At 48.3% G+C, this 19,997-nt stretch overlaps 2 protein-coding genes across 6 annotated transcripts in view; both read left to right on the top strand.

Moving 5' to 3' along the window:
- Positions 1-1,002, top strand: part of PIK3R6 (phosphoinositide-3-kinase regulatory subunit 6) — a 47,962-nt gene extending 46,960 nt beyond the window's left edge. For all 5 annotated transcript variants that reach the window (XM_070774318.1, XM_070774320.1, XM_070774317.1 and 2 more), the window contains one exon: positions 354-1,002. In XM_070774318.1, coding sequence (XP_070630419.1) covers positions 354-507 — 154 coding nt within the window. In that variant the 3' untranslated portion in view covers positions 508-1,002. The remainder of the gene's footprint in view (positions 1-353) is intronic.
- A 1,580-nt stretch (positions 1,003-2,582) lies between these two features.
- MFSD6L (major facilitator superfamily domain containing 6 like) lies at positions 2,583-5,999 on the top strand. The gene has a single exon (XM_019982594.2). It carries the CDS (start codon positions 3,816-3,818, stop codon positions 5,607-5,609), a length of 1,794 nt encoding a protein of 597 aa, XP_019838153.2. The 5' UTR covers positions 2,583-3,815; the 3' UTR covers positions 5,610-5,999.
- The last annotated feature ends 13,998 nt before the right edge of the window (positions 6,000-19,997 follow it).

Here is a 19,997-nt window from a genome sequence, read left to right as displayed (position 1 = left end):
CCGGGGCTGGCACTGCACCCACCCCCCCACAAATACACACACGCATACACAGGCTGCTCATCTGAGGCAGCTACACTGCAGTTAATGTGACACTTACTGGTGTCACCTGGAAGGTGTATTTGGGTCAGGCAGGCACACAGAGTGACCCACCTGGGCATGAACTCTCCCTGTGTTCACCCAGGCTGCTCTTTCTCATTTTGACTCTTCCTCAGCTCTCATCGGCCCCTCCCCCTTGTCTATACCAGACAATAAAGGGTATATTTTAAAGGTATATTGTCTATACCTTTAAAATGCCCAGGCAGATTGGACCCCTGAGATGGGTCTCCTGAGCTGGCCTCTCTCTCTCCCCATAGGTTCGAGGTTGCTCCCTGTCCAGAGCCCTGTTCCAGGACCCAGAAATCCAAGGTGCTGGGGCTCAGCTCCCACCAGCAGGAGATGGAAAGGAACAAAGCCAAGGCTAAGCCTCTTCTGATACCCATCAACACGTTCTCTGGCATCGTCCAGTGAACCCGAAGGGGAGTCCGAGAGTGGCGGGCTTGAGAGAAAGGATACACCACCCGTCCCTGCCCCAGTGGCTAGAAAAGGTTCCCTGGGGCGGCTTTCAGCCGCATCTAGAAGCCAGCAAGTGCAATGGAGCACAGGATGGGTGTGATGGAGCAGCACCCACACAAAAGCCCAAGAAGGCTGTGACCAAGCTGTTCACACAGAACCCAGCTCCTCAAGCCTGCATCCACTCTTGCATGAATTTCCAGTTCCCGCCTCTCCCACTATCTTCTCCCACTCAGGCTGAAACCAAGATGAGAGCTGCGGTCCAGGCCAGGGCCTGGCAGCCTGGGGAAAACAAGAAGCAAGCAGCGGCAGCTACAACCCTCCCTTCCCACCCAGGCTGTTCCCTTCAGCCTTGGGACCACTCCCAGGTGGGCGTCTCTCCCAGGTGAGAGGACGTGTTAGATTCAGTAAATGCACACTAAAGTCTCTCTGCTGTCATCTAATATCCAGCAATACTTGTATGTTATTTCATTTAAATTTTTTCTTTTGGGCCACCCTGCATGACATGTGGGATCTTAGTTCGCCGACCAGGAATCGAACCTGCGCCCCCTGTAGCGGAAGCACAGTCTTAACCACTGGACCACCAGGGAATTCTCAATACGTGTATTTTAACAGACATCGGAGGCACGACTTAGTCTAACCTGATGTATCCATTTAGCTAGGTGAGAGCTTGGTGAAACATTCACTGGTGTGTTCTGTCCACCTGCCCAGCTCCTCATTCACGTTCACTGAGGGCCTCCTGACCTGTGCTATTGCCAAAGTGGAAATGGGAATGCAAGTTCGTTTCAGAGGAGCCAGAGATTAAAGACATCAGATTTATTGGCTTTGAGTTCAACAGTGTATATCCAGATGTTAAGTTCATACCTATCACCTGGGCATGGTGACTCTGGGATGGAAGTGTCCCTTCCAAGTTTGGGACCGAAGAGTAGAGAAGTAGGCACTTTTCTTGTGGCCTTATTGCCCCAGGAGTAGGGGGCAAGTCTGAGCACATTCTCAAAGCCTAAGGAGATGGTGTAAGAGGGGCTGCCTGGGGTGCTTAGGCAGATGGGCCCAAGAGTAGCCTTAAAGAGAGCCCCTGTGCCTCTGTGGGCATTGGGAGCTGGTAAGGTTTTTCCCAGATAGCTGAATGCAGACAAGCCCAAGGGGTCTCACTGTGAAAGGGAAGAGGTGCAGCCATGAGGTGGCAGCAGGGACCCCAGGATATGGACTGCGGATATCTTGATGGACACCACATGGCAAAGGCCCTGCTGCTCATTGGCAGTCGACCCTAAACAGCTAAGATGGAGAGGTCAGTGAATGTGCAATCCTCCACTGAGGCTGTCCCGTGAGGAGCCCAGGGAAGAGGGGGGAACTAGGAACAGCCCTGAATGTGACTAAGGTGACTTTAAACTGGAAATGACTGGCATCACTGAACATGGCTAGATTTTCTTTTTCTGTCATTAGGGTGATGTTAATTGATTCATACCAATTTGAGCAACAAGTACTAGATTCTTGAACTAAATGTTTGCAGGACTTACTCAGAGTTAGGGAGGGCGCTGAGCCTTCCCCCAACAATCTCCCCACCAGCTTACAAAGAAAGCACTTCGTAGACAAAATTCTGCTGCACATTCAGGTGTGCGTTGGCAAGTAGCCCCCTCATCCTCACCCCCAGCCAAATTAGGTGCTCTGAAGAAATCTTGCTTGAAAAGTTCACTGAACAGCTCTTGTTGAACACTGGGCCATCCTGGAGTAAAGGCGGCTGGCTATTCCAAAGGGTTTGGGCTGCTGGAATCTCTGGATTCTAATACCCTGTTCACCAAGAGAGGAAATGCCTCCAAAAAAATTATAAACAATCCATGTGACATGTGAAATTTTGCCAATATCTGTCGGGATAATTAATAAATCCACTTCCGTTGATGTAAGATTGTTCACGTGCTAGTATTACTGCCTCTGGAGTGACTTTTGGATGAAATGTTAGCTAGCCGCCCCTGGCGTGTGTAATCCCAAATAGACAACAAAGCACTCCTAGGGATAATTTAAAACCATCCAGGGACTTCCCTGGTGGTCCAGTGGTTAAGATAAGACTCTGTGCTTCCAACGCAGGGGGCACAGTTGGATCCCTGGTTGGGGAACTAAGATCACACATGTGGCCGAAAATAAAAACCGATCCAGGACATGTATAATGTGGGTGGGGTGGGGGTGTGCTGGAGGGCTGCCTGGAGGAGCTGCCACCTCAAGTCCACCCTCAGCTGTCAGTCCCTCTCAGGGGATGTCTCCAGTGGAGAAAACTGTGTTGCCTAAAGTCATGCCTCTTCCATGGGCAGCTCACATCCAATCAGACTGTTCTAGGCCCTGGGGACAAAAATAGCACTTTGACTCTGATGGGAGAGAGACAGTCAACAAGATAAACCCCTGAAATAGAAGCCAGTAGCACGTCTGACCGGAGAAGGCAATGGCACCCCACTTGAGTACTCTTGCCTGGAAAATCTCATGGATGGAGGAGCCTGGAAAGCTGCGGTCCATGGGGTCCCTGAGGGTCGGACACGACTGAGCGACTTCACTTTCACTTTTCACTTTCATGCATTGGAGAAGGAACTGGCAACCCACTCCAGTGTTCTTGCCTGGAGAATCCCAGGGACAGGGGAGCCTGGTGGGCTGCCGTCTATGGGGTTGCACTCGACTGGAGTGACAGCAGCAGCAGCAGTATGTCTGACATGGACACTGCTGTGGAGGAAAATAAGCAGGAAGGTGAGCAGGTGAGCCTGGGGAGGGGCAGGATTTGTCAGTGAGGGTGGCAGGGACGGTTCCTGAGGGGGAACTGGATGGTCCCTAATCAGGGGGCCAGTGAGTAAACACCTGAAGAGCGTGAAGAGGCGGGCGGGGTGTCATATCACGAATTCCATTCTCGCTCCCCAAGTTTTCCTTGCCTCTAGAAGTTCAGGGAGGTAACTCAGCCTCGCAGGCGACGGGGGCCCTGAGGGGCGGCCTGGAGCGCACCCCGAAGGCCCCAGCCTGTGCACCCACAGGTGCGCACGCCTCCCGCACCTGCGCGGCGCCCCGCAGGTGCGCCCGGCAGGTGCGCAGCCCCCGCCCCCGAGGTGCTGCGTCCTCCTGGGCGGGGCCACTTCCGGGCCGGTGGCCGGACGTGGGGGCGGGGGCGGCCGTTGACCCGGTGACCGCGGCGCCGCCAGAGGCTGGAGGCGCCCTGCGGCTCGCTCCCCCGCCTCCCTCCGGGGGACAGGACACGGCGGCCGCCGCCCGCCCGGGTCTGAGGGAGCCCGGCAGCCATGAGCGCCAACCCGCAGTGGGACGTCAGCAGGGCGCTGAGGGTGGCCAAGCTCTTCCACCTGGTGTGTGGAGTCCGGGATGCCTGCGTGACCCCGTTCCTGACCCTCTACCTGCGGCAGCTGGGCCTGGCCGCGCCCTGGGTGGGCATCCTCATGGGAACCAAGCACCTCATCGCTGCCTCCTGGGCTCCCTTCTGTGCCTTCCTGGCCAGAAGCCACCAGAAGCGGAGGGTGCTCATGACAGCCTCGCTGCTGGGCTCGGCGGGGGCCAGCCTGTTTATGGTCCTGGTACCGCCCCTGGACAGAGACCCAGGGGACCGCCGGTGTAATGGAAGCCACAGCTTGACTGCCGAGGGCCCACCACCGGGAGTCGAACTAACTGTGACTGTCACCTTGGCCTCAGAGCCAGCCTCCAACTCCCCAGCGGGGGCGCTCAGCCTCCCAGGGGAGAGGAGTTCTGGGGTCGCTGGAACCCTTGGCTTCCGAGAAGGGCCTGGGGAAAGTGCCCAAGAACCTTTCAGTTATCCACCCGGCTCCTCCGTGGGCTCCACCCAAGGAACCAGGAACAGATCCGGAGTTCTCCTCCATCCTGACACTGCAGGAGTGACAGGTTCTCCCCGTGAAGGTGCTTTTAGAGTGGTCAGTCCACCACTCCCTCTGTTTGCTGGGGGCACGGTGCTGGCAAGTCCAGCCAACCAGTCGGCAGCCAAGGGGGATGGTGGGGCCCTTGGCCTCTCCTTGGAAGGGCTGCAGTGGACTTTCATCCTCTCACTGGGCTCCATGGTGCTCTGGGAGCTGCTGACATCCCCTCTGGAGCAGGTGGCCGACGACAGCCTCTACGAATACCTGGATTTTGTGGATGCCACTGACCGCCACAGAAGCCTGTGGGTGTGGAGGCTGCTGGGCACATCAGTTGGTGTGTGCGGCATTGCGGCCTTGGTGGGGCCGCTGGACTGCTTCCTGGCGACCAGTGGCCCGCGGGGCGTGGTGCACTTCTACGGCTACTCCCTGGTCAGCGCCCTGGCTTTACTGGTGAGCATCGCCTTTCCCGTTCCCGTCTGCCGGCGGCAGGAGCCCAGCTACAGGACGGTCAAAGCCCTGTCCCTCGTGGTCGGCGACCCCCACCTCACCATCCTGGCCCTCACCATCTTCTTGACAGGAGGAGCCACCAGTGCAGTGCAGAACTTCCTGTTCTGGCAGATGAAAGACCACAGGAGCAGCGAGCTGATCATGGGTTTCTCCGTGGCCCTGGGCTTGCTGGGGGAAATTATGCTTCATCCTTTCAAAGCTCTGTTGCTTAGGAAGCTGTCCAGGGTAGGCACGGTGGGGCTGGGGCTGGGCTGCCTGGCGGGGCAGCTGCTGTATTACTCATTTCTCTGGAGCTGGTGGTCCGTCCTGCCAGCTCAGATCTTGAGCGCCCTCAGCCACGGGGCTCTGTGGTGGGCAGTCAGCACCTCCATAGAGCACCTGGCCACTCCTGGAACAGAGAGACCCCTGAGCGCCGTGTTCCGAGCCCACATTTGTGGGAGTGGGGCCAGCCTGGGAAGCTTTGTGGGGGGCTTCGTGGTGATGCGCTTCAGCCTGCCCGTGCTCTACCAGGCCTGCTGCGTCCTCTTGTTGCTCTGGCTGGCCTTGTTCCTGTCCATCCAGCCCAGACTGCCCCAGGAGCGGAAAATCAACTACTCCAAGCTGCTGACTGTGGAAGCCAGTGACACAAGCGACTCTGAGCAGGGGACCGAACGGGACTGGCTAGTGAAGGCCATAAGGGAGGAACACTCTGACTGGAGGGGCTGAGAGACAGAGCCAGGATGCACACTGATCTGGGAAGGAGTCGGAGGGATGGACAAGACTCAGTCTGCTGAGGGCAAAGCCCACAAGTCCTGCGGGGCTTCAGGAAGCCCTGCAAGAGAGAAGTGTGTCTGTGCCAAAGCTCCACGGGGTCATCTCACTGCATGATTTTCTTTACTTTTGTAGTAAAAGGAGATTCAACTTTTGGCCATTCAATCTTTGGAAAATAATGGTGCAAGAATACATTTGCTATAAAACAAAAAATGTTCCCTCTGTAGTCACTCTCTTGGCAATGGAGTTTGGAAGAGCTTTGCATGGTTTGTTGTTGATTTCAGCTGTGGCTGAAGTGCTCAGATGAAGCTAATGGGGCCGGGAAGGCAATGGGACCTGCAGGATTCAGTTGGCAGAGGGGGCCTTGACTTTGGTGAGTCACATGCATTCCTGTGGATCCTAAGGCATAAGCCTATCTTATAGGGCAGGTCAGGATGATAATGAAACCAAAACTCTTCTCTTTGCCTGTCTCTCTCTGCATTGATATACAAGTGTTATACTCACACCCAGATACTTAAGTCTCCAATAAGAGAAAGTGATGGGAAGTGTAATGTATATTGGATGGGTGTGGAGGTGAGTAGGTTTTCATTCTTACTCTCCAGTGTGTGTGTCACCAGGAGTAGGATACTAGACTCATCTCCCATACTTGAGTCAGAGCAAAAGTCATTTCAAGTCCTTTGGACTCAATTTTGCAGGCTCCACCATGTAAGAGCACATGGAGATTTTTTGCATCTGCTTTGATAAGGGTGCAGCAGCCTCCTTACGGCCAGGACGGTCTATGCTACCTCCAGAGCCAGGATGCTACAGGTGGTCCACATGCTACCTGTGCCATTGGGCTGCCCACAACAGCCTTATGAATCAATCAGAATCATTCACTGCATCATTTAAAAATTTTACTTGACTGCATCGGGTCTTAGTGTTGGCACGCAGGATCTTCAGCGTTCATTGGGACATATGGAATCTTTTAGTTGCAGCATGTGGGATCTAGTTCCTCGACCAGGGATCGAACCCAGGCCCCCTGCATTGGGAGCGCTGTCGTCTTAACCACTGGATCACCAGGGAAGTTCCTAGAATGTACCGTACCCTTTTATGTCCCATTCCTTGCGCTCAGCATAATTGCAGTGGCTTCTGACACCAGCTACCAGGAGTCACACCGCAGGTTAAGAAGCACACAACTGCCCTCAATTCAGACACTAGCCACAAATTTGGGGGTCCCCAGGATCACCCTCACTTCTGACCAACTGGCTACCAATTTGGGGTTCCTACTTTCCTCCTCAGGTTCAATAATTCACTAGAATGACTCACAGAACCTAGGAAAGCACTGCATGAAAGATAACAGTTTTACTGTAGACAAAAGATACAATTCAGAACAGCCAAGAGGAGAGACTCATAGGGTGAGGTTCAGAGAGTCCCAAAGGTGAAGTGGGCAAGTCCTCTCCCCACGGAGTCAGGACCCCTCACCTCTGAGCACACCGATATCCACTGGGGAGACTCTAGCATCGGTGGTTTTTACCAGGACTCCATTATAGCTGCATGGTTCATTGAGTCATTTAGCCACTGTCCACTTCCCAGAAGTCAGGCTGATGTCACAGGACTCCAAGCCCCAAACTTCTCTTCCAGCATGTGGTTGGTCTATCTGGCACGGCAGCCTTCTGAGTCATCTTATTAGCATTAGGGTCCCTCATTAGTCACTCCATTAACATAAGTCAGAGGTCCATCCTGAGTCATCTCATTAGCACAAACCAGGGCCTATCTTTAGTTACTTCATTACCATAAGCCAGGGGCCCTCCCAGAGTCACCTCATTACCATAAATACATGTGTGGTCCAGAGAGACCCACCAAGAATAACAGGGACACTCATACCTTAGGAAATTTCAGGAATTTAGAGGCTGTCTTCCAGAAACCAGGGATAAGGGCCAGCCGGCAGGCCCAACAGAAAACATCAATACCCAGGGATAAAGACAAGTTAAGCTGAATGTCAAGTGAGAAGCTCAAATAGAATTTCAGGAAGAGCAGGGTAGGCATGATGATTGAGTGCCGGGAGAAAAACTAAAGGAGATGATCATTATGGGCTTGCATATTGAAGGAATGATCAAGTCACAAAGAGTTAGAACCAAGATGTATGACTTTTACTCTAGTAACAAGCCGTTGGATCAGTTCAGCTTCATACCATTAAAAGTAAATGAAATTCTTATCTGGCAGCCTCGTGGGTATCAGAGATACAGAGTTCTAGCATATATTTGTTCGAGCTCAGAGGAAAGTAAAAATTGGAGGAGCAATTAACCTTTCTGCCCAGGCTGACTTAAACCATCATTTCCCAGGTGAGTTTTGCAGAGCACTTGATTCTAGCGGGATGGTGGGTGGCGGGGGTAGGGGTATTAAAAAATAATTCTGGGCTAAACAATTTAAGAAATGATGTAAATGATGTCACCTCTTAGAAACTGATAATACATATGAGCGTTTAAAGACTCTGGAAAGCCCCATAGCCAACAAATTTGTTTAGCTTTGTCTGCCCTGTAATTCCCCTGACGTAACACGTATCAACCTTCTTCCAGGTTCGCAAATCACTACCTTGCAGAACTAGTGTGCCCTAGAGGGTACTTTGGAAAACACCAGTGTTGGTAGTTTTCTGTGTGACCTTTTTTTTTCCCCCAACAATTCTGTTTACTTTTGGGTGTGCTGGGTCTTCATTGCTGCGTGGACTCTTCTCTAGTTTCAGCGAGCAGGGACTACTCTCTGGTTGCAGTGCTCGGGCTTCTCATTACCGTGGCTTCTCTTGTTGCAGAGCACAGGCTCTAGGGTGCATGGGCTTCAATAGTTGCGGTTCCTGGGCTCTAGAGCACAGGTTTAATAGTTGTGGCACGTGGACTTAGCTGCTCCCAGGCATGTGGGATCTTCCCAGACTAGGGATTGAACCTGTTTCCCCTGCATTGGCAGGCAGATTCTTTACCACTGAGCCACCAAGGAAGCCCTGTGTGACCTTTTGGACTCAGGGAGACATCTGGGCCCCAACCCCAGAGTGGCAAAAATCTGGGATATCCATGCTAAGACAAAGCCATCTCATTAAGTCAGAGCATCCACTCATTTTACAGATGAAGCAACTAAGGCTCTGAAGGTTAAAATTCAAAACCAGACTTCCAGCCTCCAGAACTGTGAGAAAACATCTATGGTTTAAACCATCCAGCCCATGGTGTTTTATTATGGCAGCCAGAGAAAACTAATACAGTATGCAAAGGAGTGTCATAGATGGAATCAATAATATAGCCCTTGGTTATTGATTAATAATAAAGTGGAGGTCAGAGAAGAAGGAGGTATCAAGGATCATGGATGACTGTGCAATTCTGAACCCATGTGATAAGGGGAGAGGTCTGTAGAAGTGGCAGAATCCAGAGTGATAGAAAACCAGCACCTAAATCATAAAAATGGAAGATAGTATAGCAAAAACACTCCTAGGCCTACCAGTTGCCTTCTACAATGGATGACTGTCACTGAGCCCAGGGATACGGCTGTTTAGTGATACTTGCGATATGGGGCAGAGCAGAAGGCATTCACAATACCCAGAGGCTTTTCCAGAGCTATGTTCAGGAAACCTGACTCTCTTTTCAGCTCTGTTTGGGAGATAGCTTGGAGACATGAGTTTGGACTGGACTGAAGTTCGTCTGGATCCTTGCAGCCTGTGGTCTGTGATGGGAGGGTGATGTGGTGAGGTGGCTTCTGCTACAGAAGCAAAGCTTAAGATATGACCCCTCGGGCAAGTTACTTACCTGTTGGTCTCATCTTCCAAGTCTGAAAAACAACATCTTGGTCTCTATGATCTTTTAAGTTGTGCCATCTGGTGACATGATCCCTTTCTTTGAGCCAACCTCACATTGCCTTGGCCCTTCTCACCCGGCAGAGCCGCATGGTGTCCTGGAACCCAAGGGATGTGGGCTCTGAATGTTTATTTTCATTTCTGAGTCTGGCACAGAGCCCCTGGTCTGCTGTGCAGCTTGGCCATGTGGAGCCCCAAGCCCCATCCCTAGATGACCCCCCTGCCCTCAGAGCCAGGGTCCCAGGGCATGAACCCAAAGGCAGTCTCTGGGGGCTAGAATTGCAAGCCTGTGGGTAGGGAATCCAGGACAGGGGTCGGGGGAGGGGTGTGCATCTAAGATGGAAGGGGGAGGCCCAAGCAGGCACCTTCAGTGCAGAAAACTTCATCCTTGGTTTGTTGTTCAGTCGTCAAGTCATGTCCAACTCTTTGCAACCCAGCACGCCAGGCTTCCCTGTCCCTCACCATCTCCCAGAGTTTACCCAAGTTCATGTGCATTGACGCCATCCAACCATCTCATCCTCTGTCATCTCCATAGCCTCCTATCCTCAATCCTTCCCAGAATCAGGCTCTTTTCCTCTGAGTTGGCTCTTTGCTCAAGGTAGTCAAAGTATTGGAGCTTCAGCTTCAGCCTCAGTCCTTCCAATGAGTGTTCAGGGTTAATTTCCTTTACAACTGACTGGTTTGATCTCCTTGCTGTCCAAGGGACTCTCAAGAGTCTTCTCCAGCACCACAGTTTGAAAGCATCAATTCTTGGCCCTCTGCCTTCTTTATGGTCCAGCTCTCACATCTGTATATGACTATTGGAAAGACCATAGCCTTGTCTATACTAATGTCATCTAAATTCCAGCTTTGCACATGTCAACCATCATAGGCTGCAGCCCTGGACTCCTGTGTCACCTCTGCCCTGTGCAAGGGGCGAGGGCATCCTCTCAGGCCAGAGAGGCCATTTTCTAGCTCCACGTGGAGTATGTGCAAGAGGCGTAGGCTGAGGGCTATAAGGGGAGGGCTGCTGATCCAAACCAAGACGAGAAGTGAGGGGAAGGGGGTCAGCTCACAGTTCAGAAGTATTCCACCAGGGGGCACCAAATACACGGGGAAATGCCCCCACTGGCTTCCTTGGGCAAACCCAGTCCCAGCTCTTCCCAAAGCTCCAATTCAGGGTGAGGCCGGCTTCCTGAGGACCCTGTAGCTCCTGGAGCTGGAAAGACAGAAAAAAAAAACCCTGAGCATCAGGTGCCACTGATGCTGTTAATGATGCTGAGCTGGCTTTGAGTGAGAGACAGGACACCTCCAGGAGACAGGGTAAGAAACACAGGCACCAGCAGCACTGCCAGCTCAGAGCAGCCCCTCAGTTATCTCTTCCTGAGACAGGCTACCCTTCTGTTGCTTCAGTCTTGATCAGGGTTGGCGACAGTCAGTGTTAAGTGTGACAGAAACAGGGCAAGCGGCTGCATGGCCCACTTGAAGATCCAAGGGTTCATATCCAGAATATAGAAAGAACTAGAACGTAACAAAATCAAGCAACCTGATTAGAAACGTAGGCAAAGGACTCAAATAGACATTTCGCCTTAGAGTGTATACAGATGGCCAACAAACACCCGAAAAAATGCTCTACTTAAATAACCATTTTGTAGTTGTTCAGTCGCCCAGTCGTGTCCAACTCTTCGCGACCCCGTGGACTGCAGCACACCAGGCCTCTCTGTCCCTCACTGTCTCCCGGAGTTTGCCCAAGTTCATGTCCATTGCATCTGTGTTGCCATCCAACCATCTCACCCTCTCGCCCTCTTCTCCATCTCCAATAACCATTAGGGAAATGCAAACTGAAACCATGGTGAGACACCGCTTCACACCCATTAGGATGGCTGCTATTAAAAAAAAAAAAGCAAAAACGAAAAAACCCAGACAATAGCAAGCGTTGACAACCATGTGGAGAAATTGAAACCCTTGTGCGCTGTTGGAGGAAACAAAAAATGCTGCCTTTTTCTGAATGTAGGTCCGGTGGGGAAGCCTGACGTAGCTTTACCGGCACCTGCACAGAACGACTGCCTCACTTTTTTCTCATTTCCAATCACCTTTCCCCACGCTCCCCGCGCCTCAAACCACCCTGCTTCTGCATCCTGTAAATACTGTAAATACCTGGCCTTCCAGGAGGTGGACCTGAGGTAAGTTCTCCCATCTACTGGCTTGTCGGCCTCCTGAATAGACCCTTTCTCTGCGGCAAACCTCAGCATCCCAGGCTTACTGTACGTTGGGCAGATGAACCTGGCTTGGTGACAACATGAGGTCCTTCCCACGGTCAGATTCCTACAGACAGAAAGTAGACAGTTGTTACCAGGGCTGGGGTCCAGGGGGAACAGGAAGTGTCGTTTCATGGGCATAGTGTTTAATTTTTCCAAGATGAAAGAGGATGGAGGTTGGTTGCACAACTACATGAATGGATTTACTTCTCCTGAACTGTACATTTACACGTGTTTAGGGTGGTCAGTTTTATGTTTTACCACAATTTTTTTTTTTTTTAAGTAAAAGAGGCAGGTCTAAAGGAGGAATTGGCTCTGGGAGTTGAGGTTTCTGAAGTGAACAGTAGGTTCTCAATTCTGCTCCTGTCGTGCTAAGAGAGCTTGAGGTTGCCCTAGGGCAGGAGGGCCGCTGCCTCCTTCCTTCAGCAAAGCAGCTGTTCCTTCGTTCTCCAGCTACTAAAAGACTTAGCAAGGGAACTGCTCTGGTGGTCCAGTGGTTAAGGCCTGTGCTTTCACTTCAGGGGCTGGGGGTTTGATTATCTGATAGGGGAAGTTGTGGATGCTCATGACGGGGCCAAAAAAAAAAAAAAAGATTTAGCAAGGCCTAAGCAGTTGTAAGGCCCGGAGGGTTGTTGTCCACCCTGCAAGGAATTTGAACGGTTTGGGAAATGGAAGGATTTCGGGGAACTCACAAGCTGGTGACGCTCATCTCCAGGCTGTAAGCCAGGATCAAGAATCATACCTTGCATTTGCAAAAGTGAATTCCTCCTGAGACTTTCAACCTGTGGTCTATGACCTTTGTTCCAACTATAATTTTAGCCAAGGTTAAATTGGAGCGTTTGAAGCTCTCAGTTCATATTTCCACAGTATCCTTTCACCAGTGTTTCATCTGGTGTCATTTTTTTCTCTTCTTTTTTAAAATTTTTTGTTTTAAATTGCAGTATAGCTCATTTATGATGTTGTGTTAGTTTCAGGTGTATAGGAAAGCGATTCCGTTGTGTGTACACATTATTTTTTTCAGATTCTTTTCCCATATAGGTTATTGTGTGTGTGCTCAGTTGCTCAGTCATGTCTGACTCTGTGACCCCGTGGACTGTAGCCCGCCAGGCTCCTCTGTCCATGGGATTTTCCAGGCAAGAATACTGAAGTGGGTTGCCATTCTCTTCCCCAGGGGATCTTCCTGACCCAGGGACCAAATCCAGGTCTCCTGTGTTGCAGGCAGATTCTTCACCATCTGAGCGCCCAGGGAAGCCCCATATATATAGCAGTGTATACATGTTAATCCCAACCTCCTAATTTACCGCCCCCCCACCACCACTGTTTCCTTTGGTAACCATAAATTTGTTTTCCAAGGCTGTGAGTTTGATTTGTGAAAAGCTCATTTGTATCATTTTTTAAGGCTTCTACATATAAGTTATATAATACGTATCTTTCTCCGTCTGACTTAGTATGATACTCTCTAGGCCCTTCCATGTTGCTGCAAATGGCCTTATCTCATTCTTTTTCTGGCTGAGCAATATTCCATTGTATATATGTACCCCATCTTCTTTATCCATTCCTCTTTTGATAGACATTTAGATTGCTTCCATGTCTGCTGCTGTGAACATTGAGGGGGCATGTGTTTTTTTGAATTATGGTTTTCTGTGGACATACGTCCAGCAGTAAGATTGCTGGAACTTAGAGCAGCTTTACTTTTAGTTTTTCAAGGAACCTCCACACTGTTCTCCACAGCACAAGCACCAACTTGCAGCCTTAAGGTAACAAGCGTGGGCAAAAAATTCCCACACTCAGCAGAACACAGTGCTTTTTTGCTTAGTTACTCTTTTCTGAAGTTTGTATGTAATGTTTCTAAAGGACCTGTGTTTGGTTTTGTTAATTTTGTCCACTGTTTTGCTCTCTTTTCATTTCTCCCATTATTTTATTGCCTTCCTCCTTCTTTCTGTGGGCTCACTATGTTGCTTTTTTTTTTTTTCCCCTAACTTCTCCAGTTACACACTAACACCTTTTATTCCCAGTGTTTCTTGCTTTCCAATAAACATAGTCAAGGTTTTAATTTCCCTTATGCGCTGCTTTAGTACAAATTTGGACATTGTAATTCAGCACAAACCTTAGCACTGTAATTCAGTTTTAAGTATTTAATAATTTCCCTTGTCATTTCCTCCTTAGCCCAAAAGTAATTTTAATTTTTTCCTAGGAATATGAGACTTTTAAGAGTTCTCCTTTTATTCAATCCTAACTGTATTTCATTGTGGTTGGAAAATATAACCAGTGTCATTCTTTGTAATTTGTGGAGATTTTCTTTGTTGGGTCAGTATAAAGAGTTATGTGTGTACATATATTTTAGTTTAAGATTATTAGTTGTGTTAGTCAAATATTCTGTCTTGCTTATCTTTGATCTGCTTGATGTATCCTATTCTGAAAGAGTTGTGATACCATCTCTAAATGTAACTGTTAATACATTCATTTCCCTCATTTTTTCATTTCATTTATTTATTTATTTAAGTATAGTTGATGTATTAACATATAAGTTTTGGATGTGTAACATACATGCTGCTGCTAAGTCACTTCAGTCGTGTCCGACTCTGTGTGACCCCATAGACGGTAGCCCACCAGGCTCCGCCGTCCCTGGGATTCTCCAGGGAAGAACACTGGAGTGGGTTGCCATTTCCTTCTCCAATGCATGAAAGTGAAAAGTGAAAGTGAAGTTGCTCAGTCATGTCTGACCCTCAGCAACCCCATGGACTGCAGCCTTCCAGGCTCCTCCATCCATGGGATTTTCCAGGCAAGAGTACTGGAGTGGGGTGCCATTGCCTTCTCCGTAACATATATAATGATTCACATTTTTTTAAGGTTAGACTCCATTTGTAGTTATTATAAACTATTGGCTATATTCCACATGTTGTACAATATATCCCTGTAGCTTACTTTATACATAATAGTTTGTATGTCTTAATTCCCTGCTCCTATTTTTCCCCTCCCCATTTTAGTTGTTTTTTGCTTTATATATTTTGAGGGCACATTGCTGGGCATGTATATGTTTATGATGTTATTTCTTCTTCTTTTTCTAGTCATGCTGCACAGCTTGTGAGACCTCAGTTCCCCGACCAGGAACTGAGCCCAGATCACGGCAGTGAAAGCCCAGAATCCTAACCACTAGGCAACCAGGGAATTCCCTGTTGTTTTTCCTTTATTTATTATTTTCCTTATTAGCATACAGCATCTCTATTTTCCCTTTGTTAATTTTTACCTTAAATTCATTTTTTTTCTTCTGATATTAAAATTGCTACTGTGGAATTCTTTCTTATGTGCCAGAACTTTTTTTCCAATTTTGCTTTAACAATCTCTTATTTAAAAAAATTATATTATTGCATGTTGATTTAAGAGTCAGTCAGAGAGTCTCTGTATTTTGATTTGTAAATTTAATTTATCCTCATTTATATTTATTAATGTTGTGTTAGGGCTTCCATCTACTGTCTCATTTAGTGTTTTCTGTTTGCTATATTTTCTTCCTACTCCTTTCCATCTTTGGAATGGTTCACAATGCCATTTCTTCAGTGAGAAAGTTTGGATTTTCTACTTTCCATTGGCAAAATCAAATTATTCTGTAGAAAACAATGCATCTCATTTATACGCTTCTCATGGGTAACCCTAGCTTATTATGATCCTTACTTATGTTTATTCTTGCCCCGGTCAACTTCTTTTTAACATTTTATTTATTTATTGCTGAGCTGGGTCTTTGTTGCTTTGCTTGAGCTTTCTCTAGTTGCAGTGAGTTGACTTCTCGTTGCAGCTGGCTTCTCTTATTGTGGAGCACGGGCTGTGGCTTAGTTACTCCATAGCATGGAATCTTCCAGGATCAGGGATCAAATAGGTATTCCCTGCATTGGCAGGTGGATTCTTATCCACTGCACCACCAGGGAAGTCTCCCTGACAACTTCTTGACAAATCTATGTGTTTCCTTAAAAAGGACAAGTTCTCTAGCATAATTTCAGCGCCCTCCAGTGTTTCCTCCCTCTGCTGGTTCCTCATGCCCCTTCCCCAGCCACACTTACAGTGTACAGCTTTATTTCTGAATTAGCTGGGTTTTTTATTTATTTAATATATGTAATAATTTATGTACATAACTTGCATATCTCATTGAGTCATCCTCGATTCAATTCATTTCCCATATTCCTGAGGCACTTTTTTTTTTTAATGCTTTCTAGAGAGATCAACTTCTGGAATAGTGAAGTGTGGTTCTTGGTGAACCACTCTCCCACAAAAACATCAAAAATACTGACAATACAACTAAAACCAACCATTTTAGAACTCTAGGAATGTACCAATGCCACTGACTGAACTGAAAATTATCTATCCAAGAGAAACTCCTGAACCTCAACAAGACATTATTGTCCGTGGCCTTTTAACTTGGGGCTATTCCTGTCCTCTCTCCCTCCCCAGCTTGCTGGCCCAGTAGCCTTGAAAAGTTAGCAGTCTCAAAGTTGGTGGAGAAAACCGATTTCTTCTGGAGCTCTGTTAAAGGCACATTCCTAGAGCAGTCAATGTGTGCGTGCTACGTGCTAAGTCGCTTCAGTCGTGTCTGACTCTGCGACCTGTAGACTGTAGCCCGTCAGGCTCCATGGGCTTCTCCAGTCAAGAATACTGGAGTGGGTTGCCATGCCCTCCTCCAGGGAATCTTCCAGACCCAGAGATTGAACCCATGTCTCATGTCTCCTGCATTGGCAGGCGGGTTCTTTACCACTAGCACCACCTGGGAAGCCCCAGAACATGTTAGTATTTTGTCCAAATTAGAAGCTACCTGAAAAATCTCCATTCCCAAGGTGTTATGGCTATTTGATGTAACTCACAGCTCGTGGGGCAGAGTGGGGGCGGTGGGAGTGGTATTTCTAGGACATCATCCCAAACAATAGTGTTCTGCTAGTCATTTCTTAGCTGCCTAGGGTTGTGATTTTGGTTGGAACAAACAAAAGCCTGGCCAACAACAACCGTTTTAAAGTAAGCCCCGGAGAACTAGAAAACCACAGGGAACTTTGCAAAGCTCCACCATGTCCCTAGGGATCTAGAAGGCTGTGCACATGTACATGGTTAGGAAAGACCTTTGGGAGAAGGCTGCAGACACTCCCCTCTTACTGACCCTCAGGCCTCGTGTACTCAGGAAGTGAAAGCTAAGTCTGTTTAGTAAAGTTTGAATGTATGTCTTCAGACATAGACTGTCCTCATCAGAGGGTAAAAGATGTCTAAGCAAGGCATTTAGGAAATCTTTAAGTTTAGTGGCTTACCACTAAATTATACTGAACCAGGACTGAAGCCTAGGAAACCGGACTTTGAAATAAGAAGTTAAAAAAGGCGGAAGATGGGGATAAGTGGGTAATAGAACTCAAGGGCTACACACTTCAGAGAATATGTGTGTGTGAGTTGCTCAGTCATGTCTGACTCTCTGTGACCTCATGGACTGTAGCCCACCAGGATCCTCTGTCCATGGGATTTCCCAGTCAGGAATACTGGAGTGGGTAGTCTTTCCCTTCTCCAAGGGATCTTCCCGACCCAGGGATCGAACCTGCATCTCCCTGCAGCTCCTGCATTACAGTCAGATTCTTTACTGCTGAGCCACCAGGGAAGCCCTGATCCAAGGAAAGGAATGAATAAAAATGAATAAAGCCTTGGAGATCTATAGGGTATCGTTGAGCATATGAGCAGACACGCAGAAGAAGTCCCAGAGGAGAAGAGCAAAATAAAGAATACTTTAAAAAAATTTATGGCTAAACTCTTCCCAAACTTTAAACTTTTTATTTTGTATTGGGGTATAGCCGGTTAACAATGTTGTGATAGCATCACATGAACAGCAAAAGGACTCAGCCATACACATACAAGTATCCATTCTCCCCCAAAGCCCTCTTCCATCCAGACCGCCACATAACATTGAGCAGAGTTCCCTGTGCTCTACAGTAGGTCCTTGTTGGTTATCCATAAAATCTTCCCAAATTTGAGGAAAAGAATGTTTCATTGTACTGTGTCTAGGTGTGGGGTTTTTGTTGTTGTTGTTGCCTTTCCTTCTTAGAGATGAGATTTTTTTTCAATTTGAGGTCTCTTCTGGACACTTTTTAATTTTTTTGGTCACATATGCAGTATGTGGGATTTTAGTTCCCCGACCAGGGATTCAGGAAATCAGTCCTGAATATTCAATGGAAGGACTGATGCTGAAGCTGAAACTCCAATATTTTGGCCACCTAATGCAAAGAACTGACTCACTAGAAAAGACCCTGACGCTGGGAAAGATTGAGGGCAGGAGGAGAAGGGGACGACAGAGGATGAGATGGTTGGATGGCATCACCGACTCGATGGACATGAGTTGGAGCAAGCTCCAGGAGTTGGTGAAGGACAGGAAGCCTGGCATGCTGCAGTCCCTGGGGTCACTAAGAGTCAGGCACGACTGAGCAACTTCACTTTCAAGCACTGGAGAAGGAAATGGCAACCCACTCCAGTGTTCTTGCCTGGAGAATCCCAGGGACGGGGGAGCCTGGTGGGCTGCCATCTATGGGGTCGCATAGAGTCAGACACAACTGAAGCGACCTAGCAGCAGCAGCAGCAGCAGAACTGAACTGAACCAGGGATTGAACCCATGTCCCCCACGTTGGGAGGATGGAGTCTTAATCACTGGACCGCCAGGGAAGTCCCTGCTATGGACATTCTTGGTCATTTTTTTCTTCAAACATTCATCCCTTCCCATTTTTTTCTTCTTAAGAAATGTTCATTATTACTTTAGCTTTTCTGTTTTTTTAACCTCAGTCCTCTGTATATTAGCTCTTATTGTTAATCTGTTTCTGACACCTTCTGAGAGAGTTGCTGAAAAAGGTCTTCTACCTACTAGTTGTTCTTTGTCTGCATCCATCTACTGTTTAGTGCATCCATTAAGTGTTTCACTCAGTTTTCAAATCCAGTATATTGTTTGAATTCGTTCATCTTTTATGCTGGCCTCTAGCTTCGTGTTTCCAGTATCTTCCCTCCTCTCTTTGAGAATATTAGTTATATTTGCTTATTTTAAAATGATTTTATTTACTGATTTATCTTTGGCTGTACTGGGTCTTTGTCACTATGTGGGCTTTTCTCTAGTCACGGGCTACTCTCTAGCTGCAGTGTGCGGGCTTCTCCTTGCGGTGGCTTCTCTTGTTGCGGAGCATGGGCTTGAGGGCGCTCTGGCTACAGTAGTTGAGGCACACGGGCTTAGTTGCTCCACAGCATGTGGGAGCTTCCTAGACCAGGGATCGAACCCGTGTCTCCTGCACTGGAAGGTGGATTTTTTACCATTGAGCCACCAGGGAAGCCCCATTTGTTATATTTATTTTAAATGCTTATTCCTTTGATCCATTAGTTCTCTTTCCTTCGATACAGGTTCTTCCGTCCATTCCCTTTCTTTTATAACAGGTACCCTCCTCAGACATCTCAGTATTTTTCCCTCCTGAACTCATGTGTTCTTGGAACCGTCAACGACCTTGGCTGGCAGTGTGTCCTTGGGCAGTCAGAGAGTCTGTCTGAAAGCAACCACTCCACTTTCCCTCTCCCAACCAGGCAATACTCTTTCTCAGTGAATCTTCCAGAACCTCCTCCCCAGACACTTTCTTTTCCAGGGGCTGCCTCCCTCTCGTAACTCCCCATCCCTTGGAAGAGGGAACATTCAAGTGTGTCTAGCTTGGATGCCCCTGTATCTGCTCCAGTGCTGCCTCCCTATTCCAGGCTAGCATCACACTGACATGGGCTCATGCTATTTTCTTTCAATACAGTGAAAGTAGAGAGCACAGTGATTTTCCCCAGAGCAACGTGAAGGAGAGAAATGGCACGGTCCAAGCCCTATTTTATGGTATCTGGCCCTCTTCTGCTCTAGACTACCATTGTTGTTTAATCGCTCAGTTGTGTCGGACTCTGTGACTCCATGGACTGTAGCCCACCAGGCTCCTTTGTCCATGGGATTTCTCAGGCAGAATACTGGAGTGGGTTGCCATTTCCTTCTCCAGGGTATCTTCCCGACCCAGGGATCAAACCCATGTCTCCTGCATTGGCAGACAGATTCTTTACCACTGAGCCACCAGGGAAGTCCAGACTATGATTAGAGAGAGAGAGAGAGAGAAAGAGAGCGATCCAACCTCTTTCAGTTTTCCTAGGGTTTTCTTATTCGTTTTTGTGTTTGGTTCAGGTGTCCATCAACTTCCCTCCCACCACTGCAGCATCTCAGGACAGGACCAAAGATTAGCCCCTGGTGTGGAATCTCATGGAAACCTGAGGTCAGCTTCATTTGATGTT

Source organism: Bos indicus, chromosome 19 (assembly GCF_029378745.1).
Source record: "Bos indicus isolate NIAB-ARS_2022 breed Sahiwal x Tharparkar chromosome 19, NIAB-ARS_B.indTharparkar_mat_pri_1.0, whole genome shotgun sequence".
Classification (NCBI taxonomy): Eukaryota; Metazoa; Chordata; class Mammalia; order Artiodactyla; family Bovidae; genus Bos; species Bos indicus.
This window is presented reverse-complemented; position numbering and strand designations above follow the sequence as displayed.